Source organism: Trichechus manatus, unplaced genomic scaffold (genome assembly GCF_000243295.1).
Source record: "Trichechus manatus latirostris isolate Lorelei unplaced genomic scaffold, TriManLat1.0 scaffold00058, whole genome shotgun sequence".
Classification (NCBI taxonomy): Eukaryota; Metazoa; Chordata; class Mammalia; order Sirenia; family Trichechidae; genus Trichechus; species Trichechus manatus.
Window position 1 is genome coordinate 7060802 of NW_004443994.1, and position 19293 is coordinate 7080094.

General features: G+C 38.9%; 1 protein-coding gene across 4 annotated transcripts in view; it reads left to right on the top strand.

The window, feature by feature from the left end:
* BTBD8 (BTB domain containing 8) overlaps positions 1–19293 on the top strand; it is a 109052-nt gene that overhangs the window by 45688 nt on the left and 44071 nt on the right. For 3 of the 4 annotated variants that reach the window (XM_023733422.1, XM_023733423.1, XM_023733425.1), the window contains 2 exons: positions 4487–4604; positions 15872–15961. In XM_023733422.1, the coding sequence (XP_023589190.1) occupies positions 4487–4604; positions 15872–15961 (208 nt within the window). Of the gene's footprint in view, positions 1–4486; positions 4605–15871; positions 15962–18353; positions 18446–19293 lie in introns of those variants that run through there. The other variant, XM_023733426.1, reaches the window with a different exon arrangement.

Here is a 19293-nt window from a genome sequence, read left to right on the forward strand (position 1 = left end):
CAACTCAAGAAAAGGAAAAGAAAACAAACAATTCAAAACGAACAGACGAACAAAAGCCCTGGGATCCCACCAGCGCGGTAGCCCAGACGGGGAAGCAGCTCCACACTCGAATGGAGCTCCGCAGCCCCTCAGAAAAAAGCAAAGATGGCGCACGGAGCCAGGCACTCAAGCAAAAGGAGGGGGAGGCGGCGAGAGGCAAGCAAGAAATCCAAAGAAGCAGGAAAAAAAAAAAAAAAACACCAGCATCCAGCAAATGGCACCCAGAGAGCCAGCTAGGCCGGTGCCCCCGGACAAGAGACTGCTTCTGCGGGAAGCAGAGGAGGCCAAGTGTGGGTGAAGAAGGGTGGAGAGTGGGAAAGCTTATATCACAAATCGCCAGCGCTCTGGAGCCCCTCAGGAAGAAGCAAAGATGGTGCACGGAGCCAGGCACTTGAGTGAAAGGAGGGGGAGGTGGCGAGAGGCAAGCGAGAAATCAAAAGAAGCAGAAAAAAAAAAAGCAACACTAGCAGCCAACAAATGGCACCCAGAGAGCCCCCTGCCCAGGCGTGCGGAATCCAAGCAGCCAGCGCCCCCCGGCTAAGAGACCGTGGCCGCGGGAAGCAGAGGAACAAACGAACAAAAGCCCCGGGATCCCACCAGCGCGGCAGCCCAGACCAGGAAGCAGCTGCACACTTGATTGGAGCCCTGCAGCCCCCCAGGAAGAAGCAAAGATGGCGCCCGGAGCCAGGCATTCGAGCAAAAGGAGGGGGAGGCAGCGAGAGGCAAGCAAAAAATCAAAAGAAGCAGGAAAAAAGAAAAAAAAAAGCAACACCAGCAGCCAACAAACGGCACCCAGAGAGCCAGCCAGTGCGGGCCGGCGCCCCCGGACAAGAGACCGTGTCCGCAGGAAGCAGAGGAGGCCGAGCATGGGTGAAGAAGGGTGGAGAGTGGGAAAGCGCACACCACAAATCCCCGGTGCCCTGGAGCCCCCCAGGAAGAAGCAAAGATGGCACACGGAGCCAGGCACTCGAGGGAAAGGAGGGGGAGGCGGCGAGAGGCAAGCGAGAAATCAAAAGAAGCAGAAAAAAAAAGCAACACCAGCAGCCAACAAATGGCACCCAGAGAACCGCCTGCCTGGGCGTGTGGAATCCAAGCAGCCGGTGCCTCCCAGTCAAGAGACTGTGGCCGTGGGAAGCAGAGGAGGCCAAGCCGGGGCGATGAGGGGTGGGGGGTGGGAAAGCGCATACCACAAATTACCGGCTGTGTTGTCTCCCGCTGGACGCTCCGTGAGGCTGCTTTCTCGTACCCCCGTTTGCTGGTCTCTGCTAGGAATCCAAGATGGTGGATCCGCGCTGCATTAGCTGGTAGGGGACCTCTGCATGAATCTCTCCTCGCTCTCCGTTCTCTGTCAGTTTTCTCACTCCATTTGGTGCTTGGCTGAGTTCTTTATCTCTTCATTTGATGTTTTAGGGTTTCAGGATTGTTGTATTCTCCGTATGGCTTAGTTTTTCAGATCTTTGTTGTGGAGGGATGGCATGGTGCTTCTGTCTAGAGCGCCATTTTGCCGGAACTCCGAATTTTTTGAAGTAGAGATAGTTTTTTAAACATTTATTTTCTATACCTCTCCATACTGTATAGAATGCTAAACTCACAGTAAGTGCTTTACACATGTTCTTTGATTTCAGTTAAATTTCTATCAGTCCACAGATCTTGCTAGCCGCGTATCCATGAAGTAGGAAATAGGAAGCAATTAAGTACTGAAAAAGAATACCAAAATTGGAAAATTTTCTAACTTTCTAACTGATATGTTCATGAAATGACGTCATTTTTGGTGTATAACTTTGTGATAATAGTACCTATATTTAAATGTATGTCTGTATTCAAAGATGTATCTATACAGGCATACCTCAGAGATATTGTGGGTTCAGGTCCAGACCACCGCAATAAAGCAAATATCTCAATAAAGCAAGTCTCACGGATTTTTTGTTTCCCAGTGCATATAAAAGTTATGTTTATGCTAGATTTTAGTGTATTAAGTGTGCAATAGCATTATGTTTAAAAAGTATATATACATACCTTAATTAAAAATATTGCTAAAAAAAGTTAACCATCACGTGAGCCTTCAGCAAGTGATAATCTTTTTGCTGGTGGAGGGTCTTGCCTCAGTGTTGGTGGCTGCTGACTGATCAGGGTGGTGGTTGCTGAAGTTGGGGTGGCTGTGGCAATTTCTTAGAATAAGACAATGAAGTTTGCTGCATCAATTGACTCTTCCTTTCATGAAAGATTTCTCTGTAGCATGCGATGCTGTTTGATAGCATTTTACCCACAGAAGAACTTCTTTTAAAATTGGAGTCAATCCTCCCAAACCCTGCCGCTGCTTTATCAACTAAGTTTATGTAATATTCTGAATTCTTTGTTGTCATTTCAACAGTGTCAACAGCATCTTCACTAGGAGTAGGTTCCATCTCAAGAAACCACTTTTGCTTATCCATAAGAAGCAACTCCTCATCTGTTAAAGTTTTATCATAAGATTACAGCAGTTCAGCCACACGTTCAGGCTCCACTTCTAATTCTAGTTCTCTTGCTATTTCCACCACATCTGCAGTTACTTCTTCCACTAAAGTCTTGAACCCCTCAAATTCATCCATGAGGGTTGAAATCAACTTCTTCCAAATTCCTGTTAATGTTGATATTTTGACCTCCTCCCATGGATCACGAATGTTCTTAATGGCATTTAGAAGGGTGAATCCTTTCCAGAAGGTTTTCAATTTACTTTGCCCAGATCCACCAGAGGAATCACTGTCTGTGGCAGCTATAGCCCTGTGAAATGTATTTCTTAATAATAAGACTTCAAAGTAAAAATTACTGCAGAATGGGTGTTGTGTTAACAGGCATGAAAACAACACTTATCTCCTTGTACATCTCCATCAGAGCCCTTGGGTGACCAGGTGCATTTTCAGTGAGCAGTTATATTTTGAAAGGAATCTTTTTTTTCTGAGCAGTAGATCTCAACAGTAGGCTTAAAATATTCAGTACACCATGTTATAAACAGATGTGGTGTCATCCAGGCTTTGTTGTTCATTTATAGGGCACTGGCAGAGTAGATTCAGCGTAATTCTTAAGGGCCCTAGGATTTTCAGAATGGTAATTGAGTATTGGCTTCAACTTAAAGTCACCAGCTGCATTAGCCCCTAACAAGAGAGTCAGCCTGTCCTTTGAAGCTTTGAAGCCAGGCATTGACTTCTCCTCTCTAGCTATGAAAGTCCTAGATGGCATCTTCTTCCAATATAAGGTTGTTTTGTCTACATGGAAAAGCTGTTGTTTAGTGTAGCCACCTTCATCAGTTATTTTAGCTAGATCTCTTGGATAACTTGCTGCAGCTTCTTCTTCAGCACTTGCTGCTTCACCTTTCACTGTTGTGTTATGGAGATGGCTTCTTTCCTTAAACCTCACGACCAACCTCTACTAGCTTCAAAGTTTTCTTCTGCAGCTTCCTCACCTCTGTCAGATTTCATAGAACTGAAGAGAGTTAGGGCCTTGCTCTGAATTAAGCTTTGGCTTAAGGGAGTGTCGTGGCTGGTTTGACCTTCTATCCAGACCATTGAAACTTTCTCCATATCAACAATAAGGCTGTTTTGCTTTCTTAGCATTCTTGTATTCACTGGCGTAGCACTTTTAATTTCCTTCAAGAACCTTTCCTTTGCATTCACAAGTTGGCTAACTGTTTTGTACAAGAGGCCAAGCTTTCGGTCTGTCTCGGCTTTCAATATGCCTTCCTTGCTAATCTTAATCATTTCTAGCTTTTGATTTAAAGTGAGAGATATGTGACTCTTCCTGTTAGTTGAAAACTTAAGAGAGTTTTGTAGGGTTATTAACTGGCCTAATTTCAGTATTGTGGTATCTCAGGGAATAGGGAGTCCCTAGAAGAGGGAGAGAGACGGGAATAGCTGGTCCGTGGAGCAGTCAGAATAGACACATTTATTAAGTTCACTGTCTTATATAGGCATGGGTCATGGTGACCCAAAACAGTTACAACAGTAACATCAGAGATCACTGATCACAGATCACTGTAACAGATACAATAATAATGAAAAAGTTTGAAGTATTGTGAGAATTACCAAAATGTGACACAGAGACATGAAGTGAGTACATACTGTTGGAAAAATGGTGCCAACAGACTTGCTCGATGCAGGGTTGCCACAAACCTTCAATTTGTAAAAAACGCAGTGTCTGCAAAGCACAATAAAGCGAAGTGCAATAAAACGAGATATGCCTATATTTAAAGGCAAGTAGAAACTATGATTCAAAGCAGGAATTATAGATAATTTTTAAATTTTGTTTTATTTGAATTTACCACTTAAATATTTCAACCACAGCTGCTCACTCCCGGAGCAGTTAATTGAGATAATTATGTGGAAAAACCTTTTGTTAATATCAGGATATAAAATTTTTGAATGTTTATAATATTAAAGAAATCAATTTTTAGTCTTTTTTTTTTCTTTTAAAGATAATTATGACTTGGAACCTGCGTCTGAATTAGGAGAAGATTTATTGAAACTTTATATGAACCACTGTTGCCCAGATATTGATATTTATGTTGATGGAAAAAGTTTTAAAGCTCACAGGTAAATAGAAATGTGATTGATTTCATGTCTTGATTGTAACAGTATAGTAGGATAGTTGTCTTTTTCTAGCACAGTGGTTTTTAAGCTCTGATTCTCGAAGGCCACAGGGGTTCCACAATGATGCCTCAGGGGGTCTCTGACATGGGAAGAGGTTGGCCATTAGACAGGATTTTCTGCCTGCAGGCTGACACACGCACTCACGTACCCACACAGACATGCTTCAGCCAGAACAGATCTCTGTCATCTCTGCTTTACATTGGGAATGAACCTAAAACTTCATTTGAAGAAAATGTTCTATTGCCTAAAATAGGTTTGAAAACCACTGTTGCAGAAAATTTAGTTAAATGCAGTTTTTAATTTCACAGGCATTATAGTATTGTGAATGACTGTTTCTACGTGAATGACACATTTTCTCTGAATGCATTTTGGCTCAAATTCTGTGATTCAAAATAGATGATACTTATGAATAGCACTGATTAGGAGTTTTAATATTTCAATGTACTAAAAAAAATTATTCTGCTTTTGAATTAGATTGCTTAAACATTCCAGATTTTAAATGGAACCTTGCTCCCTGTTTTGGTCAGGCTCTTTTGATTCCAAGTCACAGAAATCTGCTTAAAAGAAGCAAAAAAATTTAATAAGAAATACAGATTATTATCTATTGGAACTCAAAGGAAAGAAGTACAGCTGGGCCTCACAATGGACAAAAATGAGAACCAGGAAACTGAAGAACCCAGATAGTTATCCTCCCTCCCTTTTTTTGGGTTTCAAATAAGGTGTTGATAAGTTGTTCTGCTGCTCCTGAGGAGAAAGATACAGACTATTTGCAGTGGCAAGGAGCAACTACATCTTCTAGGTTCAAGAGTGCACAACCTTTAATGAAATTAGCAGTGGGTTTAGATTACAGGAATCCACTAAACCAGTGTTACTGTTTTTGCTCTAAAAAATCATACTGGTTTTACCAGTTAATTGACAGCAGTGCATTGCCATACTCTAGGATTGCCAGTTTTGAACCAGATATTTACTATTCAGGATTTGAACTGAACGCATTACTCTTTGGGAACATGTATTTTATAAATATATATATACACACGTACATGTTTCCAATTCTTATGAAATCTCCACCATGTATAGGAAAATATCGAATGTAAATGATCAGTATATTTTCCATAGCATGGATATATATTTTCCCAACATGGTGTATATGTCTGTTCTTCCCCTTCTTCTTCCTTTTTCTTATTTTCTTTCTCCTCCCCATCATTGTCTTGCCGTCGTCTTCTTCCTCTCACAATTTTATCTTAAAAATTAATTTTGTGTCAAAGTTTTTCTTCAAACCATATGGGCATCATACCAAAGTTCTGTTTATAGAGCCCATGGCTATTGCAGTCTTACAGGGAAGGCAGGATCCTGTGACCATTTGCAATATGTCCTCAGTGTCTGTATTTGGCCTGTGTGCTTCCTGACAGTGAACTAACAGGACTGCGTTTTAGGAGCTGGATCTAAAATATTATGTTTGTATTCCAGGACAGCTCTTGCTCACATTTCCAGTTTATTATGTTCACCTAATGTCTTAGTTCTCTAGTGCTGCTATAACAGAAGTAACACAAGTAGATGGTTTTAACAAAGAGAAATTTATTCTTTCACAGTTTAGGAGGTTAGAAATCTGAATTCAGGGTGCCAGTTGCAGGGGAAGGCTTTCTCTCTGTTAGCTCTGGGGGAACGTCCTTATCATCAGTCTTACCCTGATCTAGGAGCTTCTCAGGAGCACAGGGACCCTGAGCCCAAAGGACACGCTCCACTCCTGACTCTTCTTGCTTGGTTGGTAATGAGGTCCTCTGTCTCTCTGCTTGCTTCTCAGTTTTATATCTCAGAAGAGATTGACTCAAGATACAACCTAATCCTATAGATTTGAGTCCTGCCTCATTAACAAAACTGCCTCTAATTCTGCCTCATTAACATCATAAACCCGGTGCCATGGAGTTGATTACCGACTCATAGTGACCCTGTAGGACAGAGTAGAACTGCCCCATAGGGTTTCCAAGGAGTGGCTGGTGGATTTGAACTGCCGACCTTTTGATTAGCAGCCGAACTCTTAACCACTGTGCCACCAGGGCTAACGTCATAAAGGTTAGGATTTATAACACATAGGGAAATTATATCGGATCACAAAATGGAGAACAACCACACAATAGTGGGAAGCATGGCCTAGCCAAGTTGACACATATTTTTGGGGGACGCAAGTCAATCTATAACACCTAGCAAGAAAAAAATTTACCAGTTCCAAGGTACCTTCCTAGTTTATACTTGAACCTATCTCTGGTGCATACTGATTTTATTATTCATCTCAAGGAATATTAATTACACCAGTAGTTCAGAAAACATACGTTCATGTAATATTGTCTAAAGCCTAACATCAAAACTTTTTGAATTCTGGAGCTTCTTTCTAGAGCTTTCTCGAACTTTTTGTTCTATATGATCAGTGTCAGGTCATCATTTATCCTAGTAGTGTGGCTAAAATCCGTTTGTAACATGGCTGCTTTAATTTTTAAATTCTATTTATATATTGAAAGATCAATGCAGGTACTTACAGTGTACTTGGATTTATGATCAGAATTACATTCAGTTTAGGTTTCAAATTGCTGATTTAATATGTTTAAATTGGTATAGTAACAAAGTAGTTTCCTCTTCTATAAAATTGGGCTAATAGTATCTTTCCTCATAGGATTACAGTGAGATTAAAATAATATTTTAAGGAGCTGGCAAATAATAGGTATTCTATATATGCTAACTCCCTTTCCCTTACCCTATTTTGCCAGTATTTGTAGTCTTGTGGAAAGGGTACTGAAATTAAATGAAAAGACCTGTCTCATTCTCTAAACTCTACCACTAAACCACTTTGTGACTAGGCAAATTTATTTGGTTCTCAGTTTATTCAACTGTAAAATAAAAGAATTGGAGTGAATGAATGATTACATATTCACTTACCTGCCTCCCTGACCTTCAGCCTTGCAGTTGGGCCTCATAACTCCAACTGGAGACTCAGCTACATTGCACAGACTGAAACCCATTCTCCTTTGTCCTTTGGAATGGAAGGAAAACTGGTTGATTAGCTCAGAGGATTCAGAATCAACTCAGTCTTGCTGCTAGTCCTACTCTGACCTCAGGTCCCAATTCTTCTACCTGAGCTTCTGCCTCATTTATTTGCCCTTGTCTCTGCCTGGCACTCCAGTTATAGTAACTGAGTCACCGTCTTTCTCTCATGCTCAAGTTCCTTCTCAAAAAACGTCCGTGATTCTCCAGTTCTTCCAAGATGGTCTTTCCAGTTGCTCTGTCCAGCCTTTATCTTGAGGCCCAGTCTCAATGCCTGGAGCCCTTAAATATGCTGTAAGACCCATTTGATGCCAATTACTTGCTTGTGGTGACAAAACTAAGCCAAAGAAGTCATTTATAACAAAGTGGTTAAGAGTATATGGACTGTTGAGCCATTCTGCCTGGGTTTGAGTTCCAGCTCTACCTTTATTAGCTGTGTGAATTTGGGCAAGTCATTTAAGGATTCTTAGCTTCAGCATCTTCATCTAAAATGGGGATTATAAAGGTACCCATCTTATAGGTTGGTTGTGAGGATTAAATTACTTATTACATTTAAAGCACTTTCAACAGTACCTGGCACGTAGTAAGTGCAGGCAGTCCCCAACTTATGACATATTTGAGTTACCACAAACTGCAGTTATGATTGTCTTTTTTTTTTTTTTTGTACATCCTTTCATTAGTAATATGTACTACATACAGTGTTGCAGCACGTAATTTGCTAATGTTATCATTCTCAGATGTTCACTCGCAGATATAAGTCGGGGACTACCTGTACTATCTGAGTGCTTACTATCATCATCATCATCATCCAGATGATAGGCCCTTGATACAAGCTTTTGTTTAGATGGTAGCAACAGCCTCTGTGCCCCATTACTTATGTGAGACAAGAAGAGAAACATGGTTTGAGTCACTTGCCCTTTCCACTAGTCCAAGGTGCGGTGTGGGGGTGGGATAGCAGTAGGCCTGTAGGGGAGACCACATTAACTGTACTCTTGTCCCTCTACATAGACCTTTCCCTCTCCAAAGCACAACTTCCCTGACCTTCCCCTGTGTCCTTGTTTCTCTCTAATACTTCTCCTGTTCAAAACAGAAATGAGGAGAGTTCCTTTTGTTATTTTGAGGGAGGGGGGTGTAATAAAAGAAGGGACCATTAGATTTCATGGATCCCATTTGTCAGCTTTGCTACTACTTTACTGCATGTTACTGCCTGAGATACCACTACACATTACCTCTTGGTGTGAACCTCTGTAACATTGCCTTCCTGCCTAAATTACTCTCAGTAACTAGATGAATACCATCTTAATGTCATGCATTTCTCTCCATTTATATTTCTTCCTGTCACCTTCAGGGTGCCCTTAAGCACCTACTTGACCCACTCTATTGCTGACCTGCCATTTTATAGTGTGATTTATTGTTTTAAAGTTTTATGAGAGAAATTGAATCTGCTATGTATTTTTTTTTGTTGCCATTTCAACATTTTTTACCTGTACAATTTAGTGACCTTAATTGTATTCATCATGTTGTGCAACCATCACTACTATCCCTTTCTAAATTTTCCCATCACTCTTAACAAAGGCTGAGTGCCCCCTAAGCAATGAGTCCTTCTTTTTCCCCTCCCACCCTGCCCCTGGTAGCCACTAATAAACTTTGGTCCCTATACATTTGCCTATTCTGGATATTTCATTAAATGGGATCATACAATATTTGTCCTTTTGTGGCTGACTTATTTCACTCAGCATGATGTTTTCAAGATTCATCCATGTTGTAGTATGTATTAGGACTTCATTTCTCTTTATGGCAGAGTAATATTCCATTGTATGCATGTACAAAAGCTGCTGCATTTTAAGACAATTTATTTGTTGTACGTCTGTCTCTCATAATTAAGATTCTCTTATGCTATGTTATTGAAGAAGCTAGGCAGTGATTCCTAATCTGACCTTTTGACATTCAAGATCTGGTGTCCCTTCCAAAATACCTCTCTTATCAGCGTCGGACATTGTACCATTAGACATTCATTCATTGAGTTAAGACCTTGTCAAATTCCCTTTTTAAAATGTAACTTTCTCTGAATATTTAGTAAATCAGCCCTGAGTCAGGAGGTCAATGTTCTAGTCTGGGCCATGCCACTCCTTAGCTAAATGCTCTTGGGCATACCAGCTGAAAGCTTTTGGGCATACCAGCTGAAAACTTAGTAATTAAGATGTCAGTCTTTCTGGGTTTAGATTCTGATTCCACCACTTTATTGCTGGGAAGTTACTTAATCTCTCCAAGTCTCAATTTGTTTATCTGTAAAAGGAATAATAAGCATTGCTTCTTGGACTTTGGGCTAAGATTATGTGTAAAAGGAATAATAATAGTAACTAGCAGAAGATGGCTATGAGGACTGAATCAGATAATGCACCTAAAGCACTTAAGAAAGTGCCTGGCACATAGTAAGCTTTCACTAAATATTAATTCCTATAAGTACATATCTGTAAGAGAGGCACAGTGTTGCCTCCTCTACCATTTCTTTTTGCAGATGCCTGCAAACTTGGGCCTGAATCTGGTCAGTGACCTGTTTTTGTATGACCCTCAAGCTAAGAATGGTTTTTACATTTAAAAAGGGTTGTTAAAACAACAGCAACACAAGCAAAAACAAAGAAGAATATGCAATAGGGCCTGGCCAAACCTAAAATGCTTACTGTCTGGCCTTTTATAGAAGTTTGCCAATCCCTCTCATAGGATTGTCCGTAAACTGAAATGAAATGATTATAATAAAACTCCAAATTACCATGTAATAAAGTAACTAATATTGTTATTTATTAGTGGTAAGTGAGCAACCCTGTCTCCATGAAAGGTTTAGAGTAACGATAAATTAGATGTAAGAACAACAAAGGGAGAAGAGGTGGAATTCCTTTGTCCACAGACCTTTGTGGGAGGTTGCAATGGGGACCAATGAAGAGGTAGGAAACAAACCACCTACAGTAGAAGCTCTTCTAACTGAGCTCTATTTAACCTGCTCCCCAGATTCTTTCTTTAGAACATGCTGACACATGAGGCTGAATTCTCAAGGCTAGGAGACCATTCTCTAGTATGCTTGCACAGTTCTGTTCCCACTGGTTAAGTTTGTGCCTTCCAAGAGTCATTTGGGTTTGTTACAAACCTGTTTATACCATTTGAATTTATTATTTTAATTCTAGAAATTAATGAAATATCATATAAACCAATAATACATGAAGTACGAAAAGTTACTGTTCCAGTGAAAACTGAGGTGAGTGCTTTGGACAGATAAAATAGAGTTAGTTTAAAAATTGCTTTTGAAAAGCAATATAAAAGTTTGAAGGGAAATTATAAAAATCTAGAGTAATTTATACTCAGACTGCTTTATAAAAAGCTTTTAAGTTCTTTCTTCACCTTAAAGAAATTTCAACTAGAATTCGTAGATAACATATATGGGTATAGTTTATGCAAGAAAGAGGCTCCAATCAGCAAACCTATATTAAAAGATTTATGAATGAATGTACTTTTTAAAAATTACAATAAAATGATGATATATACAAATCATTTTTTATTCTCTCCTGTCTTTTTTTTATTAACCAAACAGCTGCCAGTCCCAATTGTGTTGGATAATAGGGCATCCACTGCACTTTACAATTTAACCTAAGAAAGACTAGTCCTATGAGATCTGTAATCAAAGATGTCATAAAATTCTCAAGAGAAAGCTAACTTTCATTTTTAAAAGTGTATGTTCTCTAAAATATTTGTAAAGACGTGGAGTGAGTAGCTAATGACAGCCCAAAAAGTTCAGATTCACTGCTCAGTTATGGTGAACTAAAGTAATTTAAAAAAAAAATGCTCAGAGCAAGAATACTTAAAAAAATTAGTCCAAGTAAAAAATTCCCTTTTTAGAGCTTCTCTGAGTAATCCAGGCCATTATTCCACCTGGAGTAGTGAATCTAGTTCAGCTAACATCAGGAAGTATTGAATAGCAGCATACTAAAGTGATAGCAAGGGGGAAATTAGGGCATCTTATCAGAGCTAGAAGCAGCGTTGTCAGTTGAGATTAAATTTAATCAAAAGGTGAAAATAGTTTTGGGCATGTTGGAAAATGAAGAATTTAGCAAAGATGTTTAATGCATCATGCATTATTTTTCAATCTGAGACATGCATCCTAATTAAATAGTTTAAAATTTAATTTTTAAGTTTAGGAAATTTAAGTTTTCTAAGTTTCTGTTTTAGGGTCAGGATAATTGTTTAGGCCTCAGATGCTTTGAATCTAACTCAGATGGATAATGGCTAGCATGCTGTGTTAGTTCAGATCTTCTGAAAGCAGACACAAATATGGCATTAGATTTGCAAGAAATTTATTAGGGTAAATGCATCTGAGAGAAAATGGGAAGGAAGCCAGAGAAGGCTGGGAGAGGTGTTAGACCACAATGTGGATGTGACCCAGAGTGAAGGAGAAAGGGAAGGAAAGTTGGTATAAGCATCTTAGACTGCAGTAAAGTTCTAAGGAAAGTTTACCAAGGCTGTTAGAAAGTTCTCAAGCCAAAGTTAACCTGTCAGAGTTGCCTGTCTCCCAGGAATAGACCTTAGTATCCCTGCTGCACTCAGTCATTGGCAGGGAACAGCCTGTGGGAACTGGCCTTGGGACCAACGTGGTGATAGATTTCAGAATGCGGTACTGGGCTGTTGGCCAGTTACAGAGTCAAAGATCTGAGAAGTGCACTTCTCATGGCTACGACACATGAAATCATGGCGTGCTGTACGTTTATATATATATTTACCAGGAGGTACAGTCAAAGTAAGTACATGGTAGGATAGAATTCTGATAGTACTCTTTCATTAATTGTCTAATGAGCAAGTACTATATTTTGTGCTGAGATTGAGATTCATAAAGAAAAAATGAAGTATGTATAATCTAGTGGATTATAAGTATTAAAAGTTAGCATAATCAGTGTGCTATAAAAGACTGTCATGGATAAAGGTCTGGCAGGGTATTCAATAAATTGTTTTTTAAAAAAAACCATTGCCATCAAGTCAATTCTGACTCATAGCAACCTTATAGGACAGAATAGAACTGCCCCATAGGATTTCCAAGGCTGTAAATATTTACGGAAGCAGACTGCCACATCTTTTTCCTGTGGAGTGGCTGGTGGGTTTAAACTGCCAACCTTTTGGTTAGTAGCCAAGCACTTAACCACTGCACCACCCACCAAACCAAACCAAACCCAACCCCTTGCTGTCGGGTTGATTCTGACTCATAGTGACCCTGTAGGACAGAGTAGAACTGCCCCATAGGATTTCCAAGGAGCGACTGGTGGATTTGAACTGCCTACCTTTTGGTTAGCAGCCAAGCCCTTAACCACTGCACCACCGCGGCTCTTTAATAGATTATTAACAATGGTTATTCCTAAAGAGTGGAATTGAAGGAAACAAGGAAGCAAGGAGAGGGCTTAAATTTTTTACTTTATATAGTCCTGTATTAGAGTTTATTACAAGCAGATATTTTATAATTAAAAGAGCGTTAAAAAAATTTTTAGCTTTTCATGATTGAGGAAAGAATCATAGAATGAGTAATAGTTTCTGATTGGTTCATGTAGGTTTAATTATGCTGTAAGGCATGGCCTCTAGTCTTTGGCTTCTTTTATAGAAAAAGAAAAGTTACTCAGCAAACTTAGTGAATTAAATATTTCACTTGATCGTCAGGTTCTATTACTTTTTCTTTTCCTTCTGCTTTCTTTAGGTTTAATTTACTGTTCTTTTTGTAGTTTCCTAAGGTGGAATCTTAGATCATTGATTTGAAACCTTTTCCAAGATAGACATTTATAACTAAAACTAGTGTAAATGTCATTTTTAAAATTTCATTTTCTAGTTGTTTGTTGTGATGCCTGATTATCTTTGGATGATACCTGGACATTTTATTAAATCTTACAGAAACAGTTTGATGCTCTGGTTGATATTTTAATGCAGAGAGGATTTCTTTTTGCTTTTGGCTAGCAGTTAGGCTAGATGCAGATCACTTTAACCAGGAATTGAGCTGATTGAAAAAGGAACTTCATTTCTAGTAAAGGTTCGTCTGTTTCCTGTTCATTCTTGTTCATAGGGTGTAGCCCTTCAGGGTCCAACTGAAATACACAGTAGCAGGCCTTAGTATGCATTTGTTGAATGGATGTCACAATCTAAATATGTAAACAGTTTTTGTTACTTCACAAGCTAATGTTTTATCATTCTCAGAGGTCAGTAGTGGAACATGCCCTGGAACATGAGATATTGATGAGAAGAGGACTGAACTCCTGGAGTATGCATGCCTGTTTTTTTAGTGGTCCAGTTGAAGAAAGGTTGTCTAATATTTAGCACAACACCAGATTTTCTGAGGTCAATTTGATACATAAAATTGAAACATGTCTTGTGTTTCCTCTCAGCCAGTTTCTCTTTAGAAGAGAACTCTGTGTGTGCATTATCTTCCCTTACTAGAAAATGTCTAAAGCAGCTTCTATATTTATTCATATTTCTATTTTAAGCCAGATCTTTTTAATGAGATCCAAAATTTTACACTAACTATCTACTTGGTAATTTCACATGACTGTCTAATAGGCATCTTAAAATTAGCATATTCAAAACAGAAAATTTGATTCCTTCCTTCCACCCCACCAGTCCAGAAATGCAGACCATCTACTACTTGCTTATGACAAAAACCTAGGCATTTTTCTTGATTCCTCTCTTTTGCTTAATCCCTACAACCAGTCCATCAGCAAGTCCTCATTCTATCTTCAGCCTCCAAAATACGTCTCAAATTTGTCTCTTTTTCTATCTCTACTGCTACCATCCTAGCCCAAGCCACTGATATCTCTAAGTGGTTTTCCTATTTCTACTCTTGGCCCTCTATGATCCATTCTTTACAAAGCAGTTTGGGTAATCTTTCAAAAAGGAAAATCAGATCATGTCATTGTACTGCTTAGTACCTAATGGTTTTTCATTGCAACTGAAATAATATGTAAACAAACCCCTCACCATGGCCACAAGGTCCTACATGAGCTGTCTGTCTTCCTCTTCTACCTCATCTTGTACCCCTGTTCTCACTTACCAGACAGTCACGCAGCATGTTTTCTTCCTGTTCCTCAAGCACACCAAGTTTGTTGTGCCCTTAGGGCCATTGCAGTAGCTATTCTGTCTCCCAGATCTTTGCATAGCTGGCTCCTCATCATTCAGGCTCAGCTTAAACATCACTTCCTCCTCCAAAAAATCTTTGCTGACTCCCCAGTCTAAAGTAGCCCACCCTCCTAAATTCTAGAGGAACCCAGTTCCCTCATTACCATCTCCTCTGTATCTTCACCCAGCTTAATTGCCTGCATAGCACTACTTAAATTATCTATCTATCTACTATCTGTTTGGGGCCTTGGTGGCACAGTGGTTAACAGCTCGGCTGCTAACCAAAAGGTCGGCAGTTCGAATTCACCCGCTGCTCCTTGGAATCCCTGTGGGGCATTTCTACTCTTAGTTTTGTTATCTTTCTCTTCTCCCTATCTCTCTCCATGCTTCCATTCTGTCCCCTACTGGAATATAACATTGTGCTATGTGTCTCATTTATTGCTGTATTCCCAGTACCTAGAATAGTGTCTGGCACAGAGTAGAAAGTAGTAGGTATTTGTTGAATGAAAGAATGAATCAATTAACATTTATCTCACAAGATAGAATAGAAATTCAAAGTAAATTATATTTCCTATTGTTTTCTCAAACCTAAGATAGAGCTTTTCTTGAGTATAATTACGGCGAGTTCTAAACTAGAACTCAGGACCTTTAGAGTTTTAGTCTTTTTATTGAGATTCCCACAAGATGTTAAATAACATCTTTTGGTCTTTATTTCTCTTTGTAAATGGTTTATTACTCTCTTAGTCATGGAAATAGTCTCAATTATTATCATTAAAAAGCCTTTATGAAAAAAATTAGATAAGAAGGGTATGGAATTAAATGTTTTAGTTGAACAATAAAATACTCAGGTATAAATATAGGCAGTTAGAATACTTGGGTATAAATATAGGCTTATAAATTTTTTTATTATAATAATCCTACCTGTGCATGCAAACGACAAAAGATAGTCATGTTTTAGGAGGTTAAGATGAAGAGTTTCATTAAAAACTTGTATTTTGCATAGTGCATAAATGTTTACCTGTGTTTTTTTTTCCTCTCCCCTTTAGGGCCATTTTAAGTGCCAGATCTAGTTATTTTGCTGCAATGCTGAGTGGCTGTTGGGCTGAAAGCTCCCAGGAGTGCATTACTCTTCAAGGGTAAGCATAATTTTTACAAGGCAGCTTGACTGCAAATGATCACAAATAATACTTCATACAAAGCACTTTTTATGAATCTGATTTCTCTGTAAGCTCAATGAAATACGTCTCATGTAGTAGAATTCAGTGAAGTACATTTTCTGAAAACAAGAAGTAGTAGGGACCATTTGGTAATAGAGGTGGTTTCTGATGATTTAGGATTTTAAATGCCAGGCTAGGGAGATTATTATCCTGTGTGTAAAAGGGATGCATAGATAGACCAGTTGGTGAAATTGCATCATTACTGTTGAAAAACAACCTGAAGGATGTATCCTACTGTTGAAATCCCTTCCTGTATGACGACTTTGAAATATCTGCTTAATGTAAGAAGAGCAGTGTTAGCAGAGCCAGAGTCTAAGTGTGCCAATTCTAGAGATAATCACTTTTGTGTAATTTTGAAAGCTTGTCCAGGGACTATGCTTGATATAGTCTGAACCTCATTTTCAAGAACTGTGAATTCGCTCTCATGAGAACTGAATTCAATAAAAATTGAAATGGAAAAATAACACTACTTTGACTCAGAGTATAACATTTTGGCATTTATTAATTATGTGATTCTGTGTAGCGAGACAAAGGTCAAACAAGTGTATGATTTATGAGACCTTATTCTACAGCAGGGGAAGGTAATCTAGAGAGAGCACATGACTGATTTTTTTCTGGAAGAAATCTTATCTCCTTGTAGGTTTAGTGATAGTTTTTACTACGTGATACCTATTATGACTGTCGTTGTTCCTCTCACCAAATAGATTCCGTCCTCGGCAGTAATGATGTATTAACATAACACTTTATATTTTCTAGGCTTCTTTAACAGTCACTATGTCCAGTAATTTTTAGAATCAATCTTTGAGATAGGGAAGGTGTATTCACATATTACAGATGAGGAAAATCAAGCTCAGAAAAGTTAAATGTTTTCCCAGGGCCTTCTGATAAATAAGTGCTTATGCTGAAAATAAACCCCATGTTTGTTGATTCTTAATTCAAAATCTGTTGCACCACAGTCACTGAAGAAGTATGTGTTCTTGGATATATGTTTTTGAGCTAGCTCAGACTGCTCTTCTCCTCCACTGTTTAGATCAGTGATTTTCAAACTTTGTTCAGTAGAACCCTAAAGTTCCTGGTAGGTACGTTACGGAACACATGGTATCGGGTTGGTTTCTGAGGGGAAGGCCATTTGGAAGGTACAGTTGCTCTATTTTTATCTCTTTTGTATTGTTCAAGATGACCTCTGAGTTTAGCTACAGGAATCCAGCCAAGGGGACTCCTTTTTCTCAGTCTTCCTTAATTAACACACATAAACTGATCAGATTAAACATTAAAACACTCAACTGTTTAAAAATGAGGCCTTTTTATTAAGAGGTCAGTGGACAAGGAAGAAGTAGTGGCATCAACTGCTGGTCTCTACTCCTTCACCTATAGTTTTCCATCTTTGATTGATGATGGAGGTGGCTGATAATGGAGAAATCTCTCCTTTTACAATGTGGCTTTACTGCTGGCTAACTTTACTAGTTTGTCCAGAGGAAAGCCAAATAGAAGTAGCCAAACTGGTGTCAAAGTATCATCCAAATGAGTAGACTGTACATTGTAGTACTACCAGCCATGATTAGGCTCAGTCCTCTTACAGTATTGTTCCTTCAGTTCCGTTGTCATACGCAAGAAAGACTCTGCTCCTTACAGGTTCATCTGACCCAGAGCTGCTATATTGGTGGTGGGGGCTCACTGCTAATGCTAATGCATTGAAAATGAGGATACATTTCTTTTTGGTTCAACTCCTTTATCTTGCTTGATAAAGCAAGGTTTTATAATACAAAAATGATGTTTGAAAGTATTTCCTGATGAATACATAGTTTTATCTTGTCCTTTATTACTATTATCACACAGTGCTATAATAAATAGTTTACCCATTGCCGTTGAGTTGATTCCAACTCATAGTGACCCTATAGGACAGGGTAGAACTGCCCCATAGGGTTTCAAAGGCTGTAATCTTTATGGAAGCAGACTGCTACATCTTTCTCCCAAGGAACGGCTGGTGAATTCAAACCACTGACCTTCTGGTTAGCAGCCGAGCGCTTAACCACTGTGCAACCAGGGCTCCTTAATAAATAGTAAAGTAAATATGTTTTACTTTTCCCTATTGTATCTTGTATCAAATTGACTGTTTCAAATTACCACCTAAGATTTTATCAGTATGATGGAACGTAGAGCTGTTGGAAGGAATTTTAAAAAGTAAAATTCTTAAAGGGTATTTAAGAATTTTACTTCTTAAAAATATCATATCTTTTAGGAATCTTTGTACTGCAACAAAGTAATCTATGAAACAAATTCCATTTTCCCATTAACTTATATTGTAAACTAGGGAAGATGTTTCCATGGGCAGTATGGTGTAGTGGAAAGAGCGTGGATTTTCATGTCCTTATGCCAGTTGTAAAGAACCAAATAAAGTGCTTGGTAAGTAATATATAGTATTCATTAATATTTGTCATTTTCTTCTTTCCCTAAATTAGATTGTTCTCACTTTCTAGAGAGAAAGGTTCAAGTGAGGGCCATTTTAATACTAGGACAGCTATGCTAGTTTTGCACAACCAGTAGCTTCCTTAGAATTTTGCAGCTGTATTATGATTTTGCAGAACATTTTCTACAAATAGATTAGAGTGAAATCCTATGTATCCCTACAGAAAAGAATCACAATGTTTTTAATGAGTTGGTAACTCAAAATTATAATACACATGATATTTTTCAAGAGAGACAGCCTTCAATAAATTGAGGTGGGGATAGTAGAGTCCTATAATCCTAGTTCCACCCATGCCCCCAGAGTTGGGGGGATGGAATGATATAGCTGGGAGGAAATTCTCTCATTCTAGGAGGAAGGGGGAAATTTTCCACACTCTGTAATAGAAATTGAATCACAGCAAATACTTCTTTGAAGGAACCCAACCTAGTTTCATTTTATCTAAAAGAAGTCTTACAGTGGTGGCTGGGGGCTTTGGAGCATGAGTTTGGATTTTCTCATCTCCCTTGGGGGATTCCTAGTATTGCTGTGAATCTTCAGAATGATCTTTTGAAATATAAATCAGATCATATCTCTCTCCTGACTAACGCCCTTCAGTGCCTTCTCATCACAATTAGAATTAAACCTAAACTTTTTCCCCTGACATGTAAGACCCTGTATGACCTAGCTCCCTTTCTTCTCCCTCATTTTGTACCATTCTTTCTCTCATTTGTTGGCTTTCATATCAGCCCTCCAATAAGCTCATTCATGCCTCATGGCCTTTGCACTTGTTCCATCTGCCTGAGTT